Consider the following 20374-nt stretch of genomic DNA (forward strand, 5'->3'; position numbering starts at 1 on the left):
TGGACTGTGTTTTTATGTGATGGACTGTGTTTTATGACTGTGTTTTATGTGATGGACTGTGTTTTATATGATGGACTGTGTTTTATATGATGGACTGTGTTTTATATGATGGACTGTGTTTTATATGATGGACTGTGTTTTATATGATGGACTGTGTTTTATATGATAGATGTGTGATGGACTGTGTTTTATATGATGACTGTGTGATTGTGTTTTATATGATGACTGTGTTTTATATGATGGACTGTGTTTTATATGATGGACTGTGTTTTATATGATGGACTGTGTTTTATATGATGGACTGTGTTTTATATGTGATGGACTGTGTTTTTATATGATGGACTGTGTTTTATATGATGACTGTGTTTTATATGATAGACTGTGTGATTGTGTTTTATATGATAGACTGTGTTTTATGTGATAGACTGATGGACTGTGTTTTATATGATAGACTGTGTTTTATATGATAGACTGTGTGATATGACTGTGTTTTATATGATGACTGTGTGATAGACTGTGTTTTATATGATGACTGGATAGACTGTGTTTTATATGATGGACTGTGTTTTATGTGATATGACTGTGTTTTATGTGATGGACTGTGTTTTATATGATGGACTGTGTGAATGGACTGTGTTTTATATGATGGACTGTGTTTTATATGATGACTGTGTTTTATATGATAGACTGTGTTTTATATGATGGACTGTGTGATGGACTGTGTTTTATATGATGGACTGTGTTTTATATGATGGACTGTGTTTTATATGATAGACTGTGTTTTATATGATGGACTGTGTGATTGTATATGATGACTGTGTTTTATATGATGGACTGTGTTTTATATGATGGACTGTGTTTTATGTGATGGACTGTGTTTTATATGATGGACTGTGTTTTATATGATGGACTGTGTGATGGACTGTGTTTTATATGATGATTTTATATGATAGACTGTGTTTTATATGATAGACTGTGTTTATGGACTGTGTTTTATATGATGACTGTGTGATAGACTGTGTTTTATGTGATTGTGTGATGGACTGTGTTTAATATGATGGACTGTGTTTTATATGATGGACTGTGTTTTATATGATGGACTGTGTTTATATGATGATGTGACTGTGTTTAATATGATAGACTGTGTTTTATATGATGACTGTGTTTTATATGATAGACTGTGTGATAGACTGTGTTTATATGATGGACTGTGTTTTATGTGATATGTGATAGACTGTGTTTTATGTGATGGACTGTGTTTTATATGATAGACTGTGTTCTATATGATGGACTGTGTTTTATATGATGACTGTGTTTTATATGATGGACTGTGTTTTATATGATGGACTGTGTTTTATATGATAGACTGTGTTTTATATGATGTGACTGTGTGATAGACTGTGTTTATATGATGACTGACTGTGTGATAGACTGTGTTTTATATGATGGACTGTGTTTTATATGATAGACTGTGTTTTATATGATGGACTGTGTTTTATATGATAGACTGTGTTTTATATGATGGACTGTGTTTTATATGATAGACTGTGTTTTATATGATACTGTGTTTTATATGATGATGTGTGATAGACTGTGTTTTATATGATAGACTGTGTTTTATATGATGGACTGTGTTTTATATGATAGACTGTGTTTTATGTGATGGACTGTGTTTTATGTGATGGACTGTGTTTTATATGATGGACTGTGTGATGGACTGTGTTTTATATGATAGACTGTGTTTTATGTGATAGACTGTGTTTTATATGATAGACTGTGTGATAGACTGTGTTTTATATGATGGACTGTGTTTATATGATAGACTGATAGACTGTGTTTTATATGATGACTGTGTTTTATATGATGACTGTGTGATGGACTGTGTTTTATATGATGACTATGTGATAGACTGTGTTTTATATGATAGACTGTGTTTTATATGACTGTGTGACTGTGTTTTATATGATGGACTGTGTTTTATATGATGACTGTGATAGACTGTGTTTTATATGATAGACTGTGTTTTATGTGATGGACTGTGTGATAGACTGTATTTTATATGATGGACTGTGTTTTATATGATGGACTGTGTTTTATATGATGGACTGTGTTTTATATGATGGACTGTGTGATGGACTGTGTTTTATATGATGGACTGTGTGATAGACTGTTTTTATATGATAGACTGTGTTTTATATGATGGACTGTGTGATAGACTGTGTTTTATATGATGACTGTGTTTTATATGATGGACTGTGTTTTATATGATGACTGTGTTCTATGTGATAGACTGTGTTTTATATGATAGACTGTGTTTTATATGATGGACTGTGTTTATATGATGACTGTGTTCTATATGATAGACTGTGTTTTATATGATAGACTGTGTTTATATGATAGACTGTGTTTTATATGATGGACTGTGTTTATATGATGACTGTGTTTTATATGATAGACTGTGTTTTATATGATAGACTGTGTTTTATATGATGGACTGTGTTTTATATGATGGACTGTGTTTTATATGATGGACTGTGTTTTATATGATGGACTGTGTTTTATATGATGGACTGTGTTTTATATGATGGACTGTGTTTTATATGATGACTGTGTTTTATATGATGGACTGTGTTTTATATGATGGACTGTGTTTTATATGATGGACTGTGTTTTATGATGATGGACTGTGTTTTATATGATGGACTGTGTTTTATGTGATGGACTGTGTTTTATATGATGGACTGTGTTTTATATGATGGACTGTGTTTTATATGATGGACTGTGTGATGGACTGTGTTTTATATGATGGACTGTGTTTTATATGATGGACTGTGTTTTATATGATGGACTGTGTTTTATATATGATATGGACTGTGTGATAGACTGTGTTTTATATGATAGACTGTGTTTTATATGATGACTGTGTGATAGACTGTGTTTTATATGATAGACTGTGTTTTATATGATGGACTGTGTTTTATATGATGGACTGTGTTTTATATGATGGACTGTGTGATGGACTGTGTTTTATATGATGGACTGTGTGATGGACTGTATGTGATGGACTGTGTTTTATATGATGGACTGTGTTTTATGTGATGGACTGTGTTTTATATGATGGACTGTGTGATAGACTGTGTTTTATATGATGACTGTGTTTTGTATGATGGACTGTGTTTTATATGATGGACTGTGTTTTATATGATGGACTGTGTGATGGACTGTGTTTTATGTGATAGACTGTGTTTTATGATGGACTGTGTTTTATATGATGGACTGTGTTTATGTGATGGACTGTGTTTTATGTGATGGACTGTGTTTTATATGATGGACTGTGTTTTATATGATAGACTGTGTTTTATATGATATGATAGACTGTGTTTTATATGATGACTGTGTGATGGACTGTGTTTTATATGATGATGGACTGTGTTTTATATGATGGACTGTGTTTTATATGATGGACTGTGTGATGGACTGTGTTTTATATGATGGACTGTGTTTTATATGATGGACTGTGTTTTATATGATGGACTGTGTTTTATATGATGGACTGTGTGATGGACTGTGTTTTATATGATGGACTGTGTTTTATATGATGGACTGTGTGATGGACTGTGTTTTATATGATGGACTGTGTTTTATGGACTGTGTTTTATATGATGGACTGTGTGATGGACTGTGTTTTATATGATGGACTGTGTTTATATGATGGACTGTGTGATGGACTGTGTTTTATATGATGACTGTGTTTTATATGATGGACTGTGTGATGGACTGTGTTTTATATGTGATGGACTGTGTTTTATATGATGGACTGTGTTTTATATGATGGACTGTGTGATGGACTGTGTTTTATATGATGGACTGTGTTTTATATGATGGACTGTGTGATGGACTGTGTTTTATATGATGGACTGTGTTTTATGTGATGGACTGTGTGATGGACTGTGTTTTATATGATGGACTGTGTTTTATATGATGGACTGTGTTTTATGTGATGGACTGTGTTTTATATGATGACTGTGATAGACTGTGTTTATATGATGACTGTGTGATAGACTGTGTTTTATATGATGGACTGTGTTTTATATGATGGACTGTGTGATTGTGTTTTATGATGACTGATAGACTGTGTTTTATGTGATGGACTGTGTTTTATATGATGGACTGTGTTTTATGTGATGGACTGTGTTTTATATGATGGACTGTGTTTTATATGATGGACTGTGTTTTATATGATGGACTGTGTTTTATATGATGGACTGTGTTTTATATGATGGACTGTGTTTTATATGATGGACTGTGTTTTATATGATGGACTGTGTTTTATATGATGGACTGTGTTTTATATGATGGACTGTGTTTTATATGATGGACTGTGTTTTATATGATGGACTGTGTTTTATATGATGGACTGTGTTTTATATGATGGACTGTGTTTTATATGATGGACTGTGTTTTATATGATGGACTGTGTTTTATATGATGGACTGTGTTTATATGATGGACTGTGTTTATATGATGGACTGTGTTTTATATGATGGACTGTGTTTTATTATATGTGTGATGGACTGTGTTTTATATGATGGACTGTGTTTATACTGATATGATGGACTGTGTTTTATGTGATGGACTGTGTTTTATATGATGGACTGTGTTTTATATGATGGACTGTGTTTGTGTTTTATATGATGGACTGTGTGATGGACTGTGTTTTATATGATAGACTGTGTGATGGACTGTGTTTTATATGATGGACTGTGTTTTATGATGACTGTGTTTTATATGATGGACTGTGTGATGGACTGTGTTTTATATGATGGACTGTGTTTATATGATGATGTGTGATGGACTGTGTTTTATATGATGGACTGTGTTTTATATGATGGACTGTGTTTAATATGATGGACTGTGTTTTATATGATGGACTGTGTGATGGACTGTGTTTTATATGATGGACTGTGTGATGGACTGTGTTTAATGATGGACTGTGTTTTATATGATGGACTGTGTTTTATATGATGGACTGTGTTTTATATGATGTGTTTGTGTGATGGACTGTGTTTTATATGATGGACTGTGTGATGGACTGTGTTTATATGTGATGGACTGTGTTTTATATGATGGACTGTGTTTTATATATGATGGACTGTGTTTTATATGATGGACTGTGTTTTATGTGATGGACTGTGTGATAGACTGTGTTTATGTGATGACTGTGTTTTATATGATGGACTGTGTGATAGACTGTGTTCTATGATGGACTGTGTTTTATATGATGGACTGTGTTTTATATGATGGACTGTGTGATGATGGACTGTGTTTTATATGATGGACTGTGTTTTATATGATGTGATGGACTGTGTTTTATATGATGGACTGTGTGATGATGGACTGTATTTTATATGATGACTGTGTTTTATGATGGACTGTGTTTTATATGATGGACTGTGTTTTATATGATGGACTGTGTTTTATATGATGGACTGTGTTTTATATGATGGACTGTGTTTTATATGATGGACTGTGTTTTATATGATGGACTGTGTTTTATATGATGGACTGTGTGATGGACTGTGTTTATATGATGACTGTGTGATGGACTGTGTTTTATATGATGGACTGTGTTTTATATGATGGACTGTGTTTTATATGATGGACTGTGTTTTATATGATGGACTGTGTTTTATATGATGGACTGTGTTTTATATGATGGACTGTGTGATGGACTGTGATATGATGACTGTGTTTTATATGATGGACTGTGTTTTATATGATGGACTGTGTGATGGACTGTGTTTTATATGATGGACTGTGTTTTATGTGATGGACTGTGTGATGGACTGTGTTTATGATGGACTGTGTTTTATATGATGGACTGTGTGATGATGACTGTGTTTTATATGATGGACTGTGTGATGGACTGTGTTTTATGTGATGGACTGTGTGATGGACTGTGTTTTATATGATGGACTGTGTTTGTGTTTTATATGATGGACTGTGTGATGGACTGTGTTTTATATGATGGACTGTGTTTTATATGATGGACTGTGTTTTATGTGATGGACTGTGTTTTATATGATGGACTGTGTGATGGACTGTGTTTTATATGATGGACTGTGTGATGGACTGTGTTTTATATGATGGACTGTGTTTTATATGATGGACTGTGTTTTATATGATGGACTGTGTGATGGACTGTGTTTTATATGATGGACTGTGTTTTATATGATGGACTGTGTTTTATGTGATGGACTGTGATGGACTGTGTTTTATATGATGGACTGTGTGATGGACTGTGTTTTATATGATGGACTGTGTGATGGACTGTGTTTTATATGATGGACTGTGTGATGGACTGTGTTTTATATGATGGACTGTGTTTATATGTGATGGACTGTGTTTTATATGATGGACTGTGTTTTGCTTTATATGATGGACTGTGTTTTATATGATGGACTGTGTGATGGACTGTGTTTTATATGATGGACTGTGTTTTATATGATGGACTGTGTTTTATGTGATGGACTGTGTTTTATATGATGGACTGTGTGATGGACTGTGTTTTATGTGATGGACTGTGTGATGGACTGTGTTTAATGTGATGGACTGTGTTTTATATGATGGACTGTGTTTTATGTGATGGACTGTGTTTTATATGATGGACTGTGTTGGACTGTGTTTTATGTGATGGACTGTGTGATGGACTGTGTTTAATGTGATGGACTGTGTTTTATATGATGGACTGTGTTTTATGTGATGGACTGTGTGATGGACTGTGTTTTATGTGATGGACTGTGTTTTATGTGATGGACTGTGTGATGGACTGTGTTTTATGTGATGGACTGTGTTTTATATGGACTGTGTGATGGACTGTGTTTATGTGATGGACTGTGTTTTATATGATGGACTGTGTTTTATATGATGGACTGTGTGATGGACTGTGTTTTATATGATGGACTGTGTTTTATATGATGGACTGTGTGATGGACTGTGTTTTATATGATGGACTGTGTGATGGACTGTGTTTTATATGATGGACTGTGTTTTATATGATGGACTGTGTTTTATGTGATGGACTGTGTTTTATATGATGGACTGTGTTTTATATGATGGACTGTGTTTATATGATGGACTGTGTTTTATATGATGGACTGTGTTTTATATGATGGACTGTGTTTTATATGATGGACTGTGTGATGGACTGTGTTTTATATGATGGACTGTGTGATGGACTGTGTTTTATATGATGGACTGTGTTTTATATGATGGACTGTGTTTTATATGATGGACTGTGTTTTATGATGGACTGTGTGATGGACTGTTTTTATATGATGGACTGTGTTTTATATGATGGACTGTGTGATGGACTGTGTTTTATATGATGGACTGTGTTTTATATGTGATGGACTGTGTTTTATATGATGGACTGTGTGATGGACTGTGTTTTATATAATGGACTGTGTTTAATGTGATGGACTGTGTGATGGACTGTGTTTTATATGATGGACTGTGTTTTATATGATGGACTGTGTGATGGACTGTGTTTTATATGATGGACTGTGATGGACTGTGTTTTATATGATGGACTGTGTTTTATGTGATGGACTGTGTGATGGACTGTGTTTTATATGATGGACTGTGTGATTGTGTTTTATATGATGGACTGTGTTTTATGTGATGGACTGTGTTTGTTTTATATGATGGACTGTGTTTTATATGATGGACTGTGTTTTATGTGATGGACTGTGTTTTATATGATGGACTGTGTGATGGACTGTGTTTTATATGATGGACTGTGTGATGGACTGTGTTTTATATGATGGACTGTGTTTTATATGATGGACTGTGTGATGGACTGTGTTTTATGTGATGGACTGTGTGATGGACTGTGTTTTATGTGATGGACTGTGTTTGGACTGTGTTTTATATGATGGACTGTGTTTTATATGATGATGGACTGTGTTTTATATGATGGACTGTGTGATGGACTGTGTTTTATGTGATGGACTGATGGACTGTGTTTTATATGATGGACTGTGTTTTATATGATGGACTGTGTTTTATGTGATGGACTGTGTGATGGACTGTGTTTTATATGATGGACTGTGTGATGGACTGTTTTTATATGATGGACTGTGTGATGGACTGTGTTTTATATGATGGACTGTGTTTATTGTGATGGACTGTGTTTATATGATGGACTGTGTGATGGACTGTGTTTTATATGATGGACTGTGTTTTATATGATGGACTGTGTGATGGACTGTGTTTTATATGATGGACTGTGTTTTATATGATGGACTGTGTTTAATGTGATGGACTGTGTTTTATATGATGGACTGTGTGATGGACTGTGTTTTATGTGATGGACTGTGTGATGGACTGTGTTTAATGTGATGGACTGTGTTTTATATGATGGACTGTGTTTTATGTGATGGACTGTGTTTTATATGATGGACTGTGTGATGGACTGTGTTTTATATGATGGACTGTGTTTTATATGATGGACTGATGGACTGTGTTTTATGTGATGGACTGTGTGATGGACTGTGTTTAATGTGATGGACTGTGTTTTATATGATGGACTGTGTTTTATGTGATGGACTGTGTGATGGACTGTGTTTTATGTGATGGACTGTGTTTTATGTGATGACTGTGTGATGACTGTGTTTTATGTGATGGACTGTGTTTTATATGATGGACTGTGTTCTATGTGATGGACTGTGTTTTATATGATGGACTGTGTTTTAAATGATATACTGTGTGATGGACTGTGTTTTATATGATGGACTGTGTTTTATATGATGGACTGTGTGATGGACTGTGTTTTATATGATGGACTGTGTGATGGACTGTGTTTTATATGATGGACTGTGTTTTATGTGATGGACTGTGTTTTATATGATGGACTGTGTTTTATATGATGGACTGTGTTTATATGATGGACTGTGTGATGGACTGTGTTTAATGTGATGGACTGTGTTTTATATGATGGACTGTGTTTTATGTGATGGACTGTGTGATGGACTGTGTTTTATGTGATGGACTGTGTTTTATGTGATGGACTGTGTGATGGACTGTGTTTTATGTGATGGACTGTGTTTTATATGATGGACTGTGTTTTATGTGATGGACTGTGTTTTATATGATGGACTGTGTTTTATGTGATGGACTGTGTGATGGACTGTGTTTTATATGATGGACTGTGTTTTATATGATGGACTGTGTTTTATATGATGGACTGTGTGATGGACTGTGTTTTATATGATGGACTGTGTTTTATGTGATGGACTGTGTTTTATGTGATGGACTGTGTTTTATATGATGGACTGTGTTTTATATGATGGACTGTGTTTTATGTGATGGACTGTGTTTTATATGATGGACTGTGTTTTATATGATGGACTGTGTGATGGACTGTGTTTTATATGATGGACTGTGTGATGGACTGTGTTTTATATGATGGACTGTGTTTTATATGATGGATTGTGTTTTATGTGATGGACTGTGTGATGGACTGTGTTTTATGTGATGGACTGTGTTTTATATGATGGACTGTGTGATGGACTGTGTTTTATATGATGGACTGTGTTTTATGTGATGGACTGTGTTTTATATGATGGACTGTGTGATGGACTGTGTTTTATATAATGGACTGTGTTTAATGTGATGGACTGTGTGATGGACTGTGTTTTATATGATGGACTGTGTTTTATATGATGGACTGTGTGATGGACTGTGTTTTTATATGATGGACTATGTGATGGACTGTGTTTTATATGATGGACTGTGTGATGGACTGTGTTTTATATGATGGACTGTGTTTTATGTGATGGACTGTGTGATGGACTGTGTTTTATATGATGGACTGTGTTTTATATGATGGACTGTGTTTTATATGATGGACTGTGTGATGGACTGTGTTTTATATGATGGACTGTGTGATGGACTGTGTTTTATATGATGGACTGTGTTTTATATGATGGACTGTGTGATGGACTGTGTTTTATGTGATGGACTGTGTGATGGACTGTGTTTTATGTGATGGACTGTGTGATGGACTGTGTTTTATATGATGGACTGTGTTTTATATGATGGACTGTGTGATGGACTGTGTTTTATGTGATGGACTGTGTGATGGACTGTGTTTTATGTGATGGACTGTGTGATGGACTGTGTTTAATGTGATGGACTGTGTTTTATATGATGGACTGTGTTTTATGTGATGGACTGTGTTTTATGTGATGGACTGTGTGATGGACTGTGTTTTATATGATGGACTGTGTGATGGACTGTGTTTTATATGATGGACTGTGTGATGACTGTGTTTAATGTGATGGACTGTGTTCTATATGATGGACTGTATGATGGACTGTGTTTTATATGATGGACTGTGTTTTATATGATGGACTGTGTGATGGACTGTGTTTTTATGTGATGGACTGTGTTTTATATGATCGACTGTGTTTTATATGATGGACTGTGTGATGGACTGTGTTTTATGTGATGACTGTGTGATAGACTGTGTTTTATGTGATGGACTGTGTTTTATGTGATGGACTGTGTGATGGACTGTGTTTAATATGATGGACTGTGTTTTATGTGATGACTGTGTGATGGACTGTGTTTTATGTGATGGACTGTGTTTTATGTGATGGACTGTGTTTTATGTGATGGACTGTGTTTTATGTGATGGACTGTGTTTTATGTGATGGACTGTGTTTTATATGATGGACTGTGTGATGGACTGTGTTTTATGTGATGGACTGTGTGATGGACTGTGTTTTATGTGATGGACTGTGTTTTATGTGATGGACTGTGTTTAATATGATGGACTGTGTTTTATGTGATGGACTGTGTGATGGACTGTGTTTTATGTGATGGACTGTGTTTTATGTGATGGACTGTGTGATGGACTGTGTTTTATGTGATGGACTGTGTGATGGACTGTGTTTTATGTGATGGACTGTGTTTAATGTGATGGACTGTGTTTTATGTGATGGACAGTGTTTTATATGATGGACTGTGTTTTATATGATGGACTGTGTTTTATGTGACTGTGACTGTGTGATGGACTGTGTTTTATGTGATGGACTGTGTGATGGACTGTGTTTTATGTGATGGACTGTGTGATGGACTGTGTTTTATGTGATGGACTGTGTTTTATGTGATGGACTGTGTTTTATGTGATGGACTGTGTTTTATGTGATGGACTGTGTTTTATGTGATGGACTGTGTTTTATGTGATGGACTGTGTTTTATGTGATGGACTGTGTTTTATTTGATGGACTGTGTGATGGACTGTGTTTTATGTGATGGACTGTGTGATGGACTGTGTTTTATGTGATGGACTGTGTGATGGACTGTGTTTTATGTGATGGACTGATGGACTGTGTTTTATGTGATGGACTGTGTTTTATGTGATGGACTGTGTTTTATGTGATGGACTGTGTTTTATGTGATGGACTGTGTTTTATGTGATGGACTGTGTTTTATATAATGGACTGTGTTTTATGTGATGGACTGTGTTTTATGTGATGGACTGTGTTTTATATGATGGACTGTGTTTTATATGATGGACTGTGTTTTATGATGGACTGTGTTTTATGTGATGGACTGTGTTTTATATGATGGACTGTGTGATGATGACTGTGTTTTATGTGATGGACTGTGTTTTATGTGATGGACTGTGTGATGGACTGTGTTTTATGTGATGGACTATGTTTTATGTGATGGACTGTGTGATGGACTGTGTTTTATGTGATGGACTGTGTTTTATATGATTGACTGATATGTCTCATATCTGTCCTTCTCTCAGCACATATCAAAGCTGCAGACTAAAGTTAAATTGAGACTTGGTTTCCTCTATCGTAATCGCTCCTCTTTCACCCCAGCTGCCAAATTAACCCTGATTCAGATGACCATCCTACCCATGGGGGTACCGGTACATTATGTTCTGACTTTATACAGTGCACTCTTTGAGAGAGGTACTTAGCAAACCAAGCCAAAGACCCCTCAGAGACACAAATACCCCTTAGCCGGCCCACAAGAATGTAATGGTCTACCCTATCAAAAGCTTTGGCCAGGTCAATAGAAATAGCAGCACAATATTACTTCAAATCAAGAGCAGTGGTGACATCATTGAGGACCTTAAAGGCTTCAGTGACACATCCATAACATGAGCAGAAACCCGATTGCACACCAGAGAGAATACTACAGACATCAAGAAAGGCAGTCAGTTGATTATTGACAAGTTTTCCAACACTTTAGATGAACAGAAAAATAGAAATGGGCCTTTATCTTTTTCATCTCTCTCTCTCCATCTCTCTCTCTCCTTCCATCTCTCTCTCCTTCCATCTCTCTCTCTGTCTTCATCTCTTTCTGTCTTTCCATCTCTCTTTCCATCTCTCTCTTTCCACCTCTCTCTCTGTCTTCATCTCTCTCTGTCTTTCCATCTCTCTTTCCATCTCTCTCTCTTTCTATCTCTCTCTCTCTCCATCTCTCTCTCTTTCCATCTCTCTCTCCATCTCTCTCTCTCTCTCTCTCTCTACATCTCTCTCTCTCTTTCCATCTCTCTCTCCATCTCTGTCTTCATCTCTCTCTGTCTTTCCATCTCTCTTTCCACGCCCCCTGGACAGGACACTAGTCTATCTCCAGTTTCTGTAGAGTGAGGCAGCTTTATGTACAGTACACCCCCTTCTCTCTCCCTCTCTCTGTCTTTATACATGCGCCGAATACAACAGTGAAATGTTTACTCACAAGGTTATATACAGGGGGAACCGGTACAGAGTCAATGTGGAGGCTATATACAGGGGGAACCGGTACTGAGTCAATGTGGAGGCTATATACAGGGGGTACCAGTACAGAGTCAATGTGGAGGCTATATACAGGGGGTACCGGTACAGAGTCAATGTGGAGGCTATATACAGGGGGAACCGGTACTGAGTCAATGTGGAGGCTATATACAGGGGAACCGGTACTGAGTCAATGTGGAGGCTATATACAGGGGGAACCGGTACAGAGTCAATGTGGAGGCTATATACAGGGGAACCGGTACTGAGTCAATGTGGAGGCTATATACAGGGGTACCAGTACAGAGTCAATGTGGAGGCTATATGCAGGGGGAACCGGTACTGAGTCAATGTGGAGGCTATATACAGGGGTACCAGTACAGAGTCAATGTGGAGGCTATATAATAATATATAATAATAATAATAATATATGCCATTTAGCAGGGGGTACCAAAGTACTTAGAGTCATGTGGAAGCTATACATTCTAGGGGTGGTCCCGGTACCCAGAGTCAATGTGGATGCTATGATACAGGGACCACAGGACTACAGAGTCAATGTGGAGGCTATATACAGGGGTACCGGTACAGAGTCAATGTGGAGGCTATATACAGGGGGTACCGGTACAGAGTCAATGTGGAGGCTATATACAGGGTATTACGGTACATAGTCAATGTGGAGGCTGTATACGGGGTACTGGTACAGAGTCAATGTGGAGGCTGTATACAGGGGTACCGGTACAGAGTCAATGTGGAGGCTATATACAGGGTATTACGGTACATAGTCAATGTGGAGGCTGTATACGGGGTACTGGTACAGAGTCAATGTGGAGGCTGTATACAGGGGTACCGGTACAGAGTCAATGTGGAGGCTGTATACAGGGGTACTGGTACAGAGTCAATGTGGAGGCTATATACAGGGGTACCGGTACAGAGTCAATGTGGAGGCTATATACAGGGGTACCGGTACAGAGTCAATGTGGAGGCTATATACAGGGGGTACCGGTACAGAGTCAATGTGGAGGCTATATACAGGGGAACCGGTACAGAGTCAATGTGGAGGCTATATACAGGGGGAACCGGTACTGAGTCAATGTGGAGGCTATATACAGGGGGTACCAGTACAGAGTCAATGTGGAGGCTATATACAGGGGGTACCGGTACAGAGTCAATGTGGAGGCTATATACAGGGGGAACCGGTACTGAGTCAATGTGGAGGCTATATACAGGGGGAACCGGTACAGAGTCAATGTGGAGGCTATATACAGGGGGAACCGGTACTGAGTCAATGTGGAGGCTATATACAGGGGGTACCAGTACAGAGTCAATGTGGAGGCTATATGCAGGGGGTACCGGTACTGAGTCAATGTGGAGGCTATATACAGGGGGTACCGGTACAGAGTCAATGTGGAAGCTATATACAGGGGGTACCGGTACAGAGTCAATGTGGAGGCTATATACAGGGGGTACCGGTACAGAGTCAATGTGGAGGCTATATACAGGGGGTACCGGTACAGAGTCAATGTGGAGGCTATATACAGGGGGTACCGGTACAGAGTCAATGTGGAGGCTGTATACAGGGGGTACTGGTACAGAGTCAATGTGGAGGCTATATACAGGGGGGTACCGGTACAGAGTCAATGTGGAGGCTGTATACAGGGGGTACTGGTACAGAGTCAATGTGGTGGCTATATACAGGGTATTACGGTACATAGTCAATGTGGAGGCTGTATACGGGGGTACTGGTACAGAGTCAATGTGGAGGCTGTATACAGGGGGTACCGGTACAGAGTCAATGTGGAGGCTGTATACAGGGGGTACTGGTACAGAGTCAATGTGGAGGCTATATACAGGGGGTACCGGTACAGAGTCAATGTGGAGGCTATATACAGGGGGTACCGGTACAGAGTCAATGTGGAGGCTATATACAGGGTGTTACGGTACAGAGTCAATGTGGAGGCTATATACAGGGGGTACCAGTACAGAGTCAATGTGGAGACTATATACAGAGGGTACCGGTACAGAGTCAATGTGCGGGAGCACTGGTTAGTTGAGGTAATTGAGGTAGTATGAACATGTAGGTAGAGTTATTAAAGTGACTTATGCATAGATCATTACAGAGAGTAGCAGCAGCGTAAAGGTGGGGGGGGGGAATGAAAATAGTCTGGGTGGTCATCTTATTAGATGTTCAGGAGTCTTATGTCTTGGGGGGTAGAAACTGGTTAGAAGCCTCTTGGACCTGGACTTGGTGCTCCGGTACCGCTTGCCGTGCGGTAGCAGAGAGAACAGTTAATGACTAGGATGACTGGAGCCTTTGACAATTTTTTGGGGCATTCCTCTGACACCGCCTGATATAGAGGTCCTGGATGGCAGGAAGCTTGGCCCCAGTGATGTACTGGGCTGTACGTACTACCCTCTGTAGTGACTTGCGGTCGGACGCCGAGCACCATACAAGTCAGTGATGCAACCACTCAGGATGCTCTCGATGGTGCTGCTGTAGAACCTTTTGAGGATTTCAGGACCCATGCCAAATATTTTAAATCTCCTGAGGGGGAATAGGTTTTTGTCGTGCCCTCTTCACGACTGTCTTGGTGTGCTTGGACCATGTTAGTTTGTTGGTGATGTGGACACCAAGGAACTTGAAGCTCTCAACCTGCTCCACTACAGCCCCGTTGATGAGAATTGGGGCGTGCTCTGTCCTCCTTTTCCTGTAGTCCACAATCATCTCCTTAGTCTTGATCGCGTTGAGGGAGAGGTTGTTGTCCTGGCACCTCACGGCCAGGTCTCTGACCTCCTCCCTATAGGCTGTCTCATTGTTGAGGGAGAGGTTGTTGTTCTGACACCACACGGCCAGATCTCTGACCTCCTCCCTATAGGCTGTCTTGTCGTTATCGGTGATCAGTCCTACCACTGTTCCATCTCTCTCTGTCTTTTTTAAAATCTTTCTTTCTCTCTTGTTTCTCTCTCTTTCCCACACTCCCCCCTCTCCTCCCCATCATAACCTCTCTCTCTCTCTCCTCTCTCTCTAGTCCGAGGTAGACCAGCAGATCGTGGTGGTTCAGGGTCAGGGGTCGGAGGTCAGGAGTGTGAGCGTGCCCTGGTGCAGAAGCTGAGAGAGCGCTGTGAGGACCAGGCTCGACAGCTCCAGTCTCTGCAGGCTGAACTGAAGAGGGCTTCTCTTGGACTAGAGGTGTTTGCCATTACTACACAGCACTTCTGCCACAAGGTAATAAACGGTATAACTTTGCTTATAAGAAATTATTTGTGAAGCAGCTATATAGTGTTTATGAAGCAGCTATATAGTGTTTATGAAGCAGCTATATAGTGTTTATGAAGCAGCTATATAGTGTTTATGAAGCAGCTATATAGTGTTTATGAAGCAGCTATATAGTGTTTATGAAGCAGCTATATAGTGTTTATGAAGCAGCTATAAAGTGTTTATCTCCTGTTTCTGTAGAGTGAGGTAGCTTTATGTACAGTACACCCCCTGGACAGGACACTAGTCTATCTCCTGTTTCTGTAGAGTGAGGCAGCTTTATGTACAGTACACCCCCTGGACAGGACACTAGTCTATCTCCTGTTTCTGTGGTGAGGCAGGACCATAGCACTTCACAATGTAATGTGGGGAAGTCACCAGTACTGGGTTCAAATACTACTTTCAAACATCTCACATATATTTAAAGTAAGCATTATATTTACTTGGAAAGTAGTTGAATATTTTAATGGAATCGAAAATACACTTGAAAAGTATTTGAAAATACTCACACACACACACACACACACACACACACACACACACACACACACACACACACACACACACACACACACACACACACACACACACACACACACACACACACACACACACACAGGTTGAACAGGCTGATGTATAGATTTACTGTACTGTACAAATTTACTGTACTGAATACATGACTAATACATGACTAATATTACATCATCATGTCTGTACCTTCCTTCTGTAAAGATACAGTTCCATCTCCCTGTAAAGATACTGTACCATCTCCCTGTAAAGATACAGTACCATCTCCCTGTAAAGATACAGTACCATCTCCCTGTAAAGATACAGTACCATCTCCCTGTAAAGATACAGTACCATCTCCCTGTAAAGATACTGTACCATCTCCCTGTAAAGATACAGTACCATCTCCCTGTAAATATACAGTACCATCTCCCTGTAAATATACAGTACCATCTCCCTGTAAAGAAACATTACCACCTCCCAGTACCATCTCCCTGTAAAGATACAGTACCACCTCCCTGTAAAGATACAGTACCATCTCCCTGTAAAGATACAGTACCATCTCCCTGTAAAGATACTGTACCATCTCCCTGTAAAGATACAGTACCATCTCCCTGTAAAGATACTGTACCATCTCCCTGTAAAGATACAGTACCATCTCCCAGTACCATCTCCCTGTAAAGATACAGTACCATCTCCCTATAAAGATACTTTACCATCTCCCTGTAAAGATACAGTACCATCTCCCTGTAAAGATACAGTACCATCTCCCTATAAAGATACTGTACCATCTCCCTGTAAAGATACAGTACCATCTCCCTGTAAAGATACAGTACCATCTCCCTGTAAAGATACAGTACCATCTCCCAGTACCATCTCCCTGTAAAGATACAGTACCATCTCCCATATTGGATAAAAGCGTCAGCTAAATGGCATATATATATATATATATCCCTGTAAAGATACAGTACCATCTCCCTGTAAAGATACAGTACCATCTCCCTGTAAAGATACTGTACCATCTCCCTGTAAAGATACAGTACCATCTCCCAGTACCATCTCCCTGAAAAGATACAGTACAATCTCCCTGTAAATATACAGTACTATCTCCCTGTAAAGATACAGTACCATCTCCCTGTAAAGATACAGGACCATGGACCTCCCAAGTAGCGCAGCAGTCTAAGGCACTGCATCGCAGTGTGGCATCACTACAGACCCGGGTTCGTTCCAAGGCTGTGTCACAACCGGCCGTGACTGGGAGTCCCATAGAGCAGCGCACAATTGGCCCAGTGTCGTCCGGGTTAGGGGAGGGTTTGGCCCAACGTCGTCCGGGTTAGGGGAGGGTTTGGCCCAACGTCGTCCGGGTTAGGGGAGGGTTTGGCCCAGTGTCGTCCGGGTTAGGGGAGGGTTTGCAGGAGGGGGCTTTACTTGGCTCATCGTTCTCTGGCGACTCCTTGTGGCGGCCAGGCGCCTGCAGGCTGACTTGATCGTCAGTTAAACAGTGTTTCCTCAGATACTTAGGTGCAGCTGGCTTCCTGGTTAAGCGGGCGGGTGATCAGAATCGTGGTTCGGCAGGTCATGTTTCAGAGGACGCAGGACTTGACCTTCGCCTCTCCCAAGCCCATTTATTTCCACACACCCCATTTAGCCATACCCTAGCGTTAGCTGTATTTCCACACACCCCATTTAGCCATACCCTAGCGTTAGCTGTATTTCCACACACCCCATTTAGCCATACCCTAGCGTTAGCTGTATTTCCACACACCCCATTTAGCCATACCCTAGCGTTAGCTGTATTTCCACACACCCCATTTAGCCATACCCTAGGGTTAGCTGTATTTCCACACACCCCATTTAGCCATACCCTAGCGTTAGCAGTATTTCCACACACCCCATTTAGCCATACCCTAGCGTTAGCTGTATTTCCACACACCCCATTTAGCCATACCCTAGCGTTAGCTGTATTTCCACACACCCCATTTAGCCATACCCTAGCGTTAGCTGTATTTCCACACACCCCATTTAGCCATACCCTAGGGTTAGCTGTATTTCCACACACCCCATTTAGCCATACCCTAGCGTTAGCAGTATTTCCACACACCCCATTTAGCCATACCCTAGCGTTAGCAGTATTTCCACACACCCCATTTAGCCATACCCTAGCGTTAGCAGTATTTCCACACACCCCATTTAGCCATACCCTAGGGTTAGCTGTATTTCCACACACCCCATTTAGCCATACCCTAGCGTTAGCAGTATTTCCACACACCCCATTTAGCCATACCCTAGCGTTAGCAGTATTTCCACACACCCCATTTAGCCATACCCTAGGGTTAGCTGTATTTCCACACAACCCATTTAGCCATACCCTAGCGTTAGCAGTATTTCCACACACCCCATTTAGCCATACCCTAGCGTTAGCTGTATTTCCACACAACCCATTTAGCCATACCCTAGCGTTAGCTGTATTTCCACACACCCCATTTAGCCATACCCTAGCGTTAGCTGTATTTCCACACAACCCATTTAGCCATACCCTAGCGTTAGCAGTATTTCCACACACCCCATTTAGCCATACCCTAGCGTTAGCTGTATTTCCACACAACCCATTTAGCCATACCCTAGCGTTAGCAGTATTTCCACACAACCCATTTAGCCATACCCTAGCGTTAGCAGTATTTCCACACACCCCATTTAGCCATACCCTAGCGTTAGCTGTATTTCCACACAACCCATTTAGCCATACCCTAGCGTTAGCTGTATTTCCACACACCCCATTTAGCCATACCCTAGCGTTAGCTGTATTTCCACACACCCCATTTAGCCATACCCTAGGGTTAGCTGTATTTCCACACACCCCATTTAGCCATACCCTAGGGTTAGCTGAACTGACGCCGCTGGCCACCCATAGACTACTTAAAGGATGCTTGAAATTCCTTTAAAGTACTTTGAGTGTTGGCTTGAATCTGCCTGGAGTACCAGATGCGCGAGGTTTGCACTTTTGGGATTTTGTTATTGGTTTTAATTGAATATCTATTGAGAGCTGCTTTGAGGTTTTAGGATTGTAAAATGCTTTGTCCTTGTACTGTATCTTCTTAAAGATTTCACAATCACAGTTCACTGTCTCTTCCCTATTGGCTCTGAGCCAGAGCTTGGCCCCACCCAAGGAAGAGATAGTGATCAGATTACAGTTGGATGGCTGAAAGCATTTAGTCTCACTGATGGAAAGTCTTCACTTCTCCCTCCTCACCTCACCCTTCCTTATCCTACCTCTCCCTCCTTCCCTCCCATCACTTCTCCCTCCTCACCTCACCCTTCCTTACCCTACCTCTCCCTCCTTCCCTCCCATCACTTCTCCCTCCTCACCTCACCCTTCCTTATCCTACCTCTCCCTCCTTCCCTCCCATCACTTCTCCCTCCTCACCTCACCCTTCCTTATCCTACCTCTCCCTCCTTCCCTCCCATCACTTCTCCCTCCTCACCTCACCCTTCCTTATCCTACCTCTCCCTCCTTCCCTCCCATCACTTCTCCCTCCTCACCTCACCCTTCCTTATCCTACCTCTCCCTCCTTCCCTCCCATCACTTCTCCCTCCCTCACCTCACCCTTCCTTATCCTACCTCTCCCTCCTTCCCTCCCATCACTTCTCCCTCCTCACCTCACCCTTCCTTATCCTACCTCTCCCTCCTTCCCTCCCATCACTTCTCCCTCCTCACCTCACCCTTCCTTATCCTACCTCTCCCTCCTTCCCTCCCATCACTTCTCCCTCCTCACCTCACCCTTCCTTACCCTACCTCTCCCTCCTTCCCTCCCATCAC

At 40.2% G+C, this 20374-nt stretch overlaps 1 protein-coding gene across 1 annotated transcript in view; it reads left to right on the plus strand.

Annotated features, from left to right (window-relative positions):
- The window catches only part of mtus2b (microtubule associated tumor suppressor candidate 2b), a 118509-nt gene that overhangs the window by 65981 nt on the left and 32154 nt on the right, over positions 1-20374 (plus strand). Inside the window, exon 6 of the mRNA XM_052468911.1 lies at positions 15824-16020. Coding sequence (XP_052324871.1) covers positions 15824-16020 — 197 coding nt within the window. The remainder of the gene's footprint in view (positions 1-15823; positions 16021-20374) is intronic.

The sequence above is a fragment of the Oncorhynchus keta genome, chromosome 18 (genome assembly GCF_023373465.1).
Source record: "Oncorhynchus keta strain PuntledgeMale-10-30-2019 chromosome 18, Oket_V2, whole genome shotgun sequence".
Classification (NCBI taxonomy): Eukaryota; Metazoa; Chordata; class Actinopteri; order Salmoniformes; family Salmonidae; genus Oncorhynchus; species Oncorhynchus keta.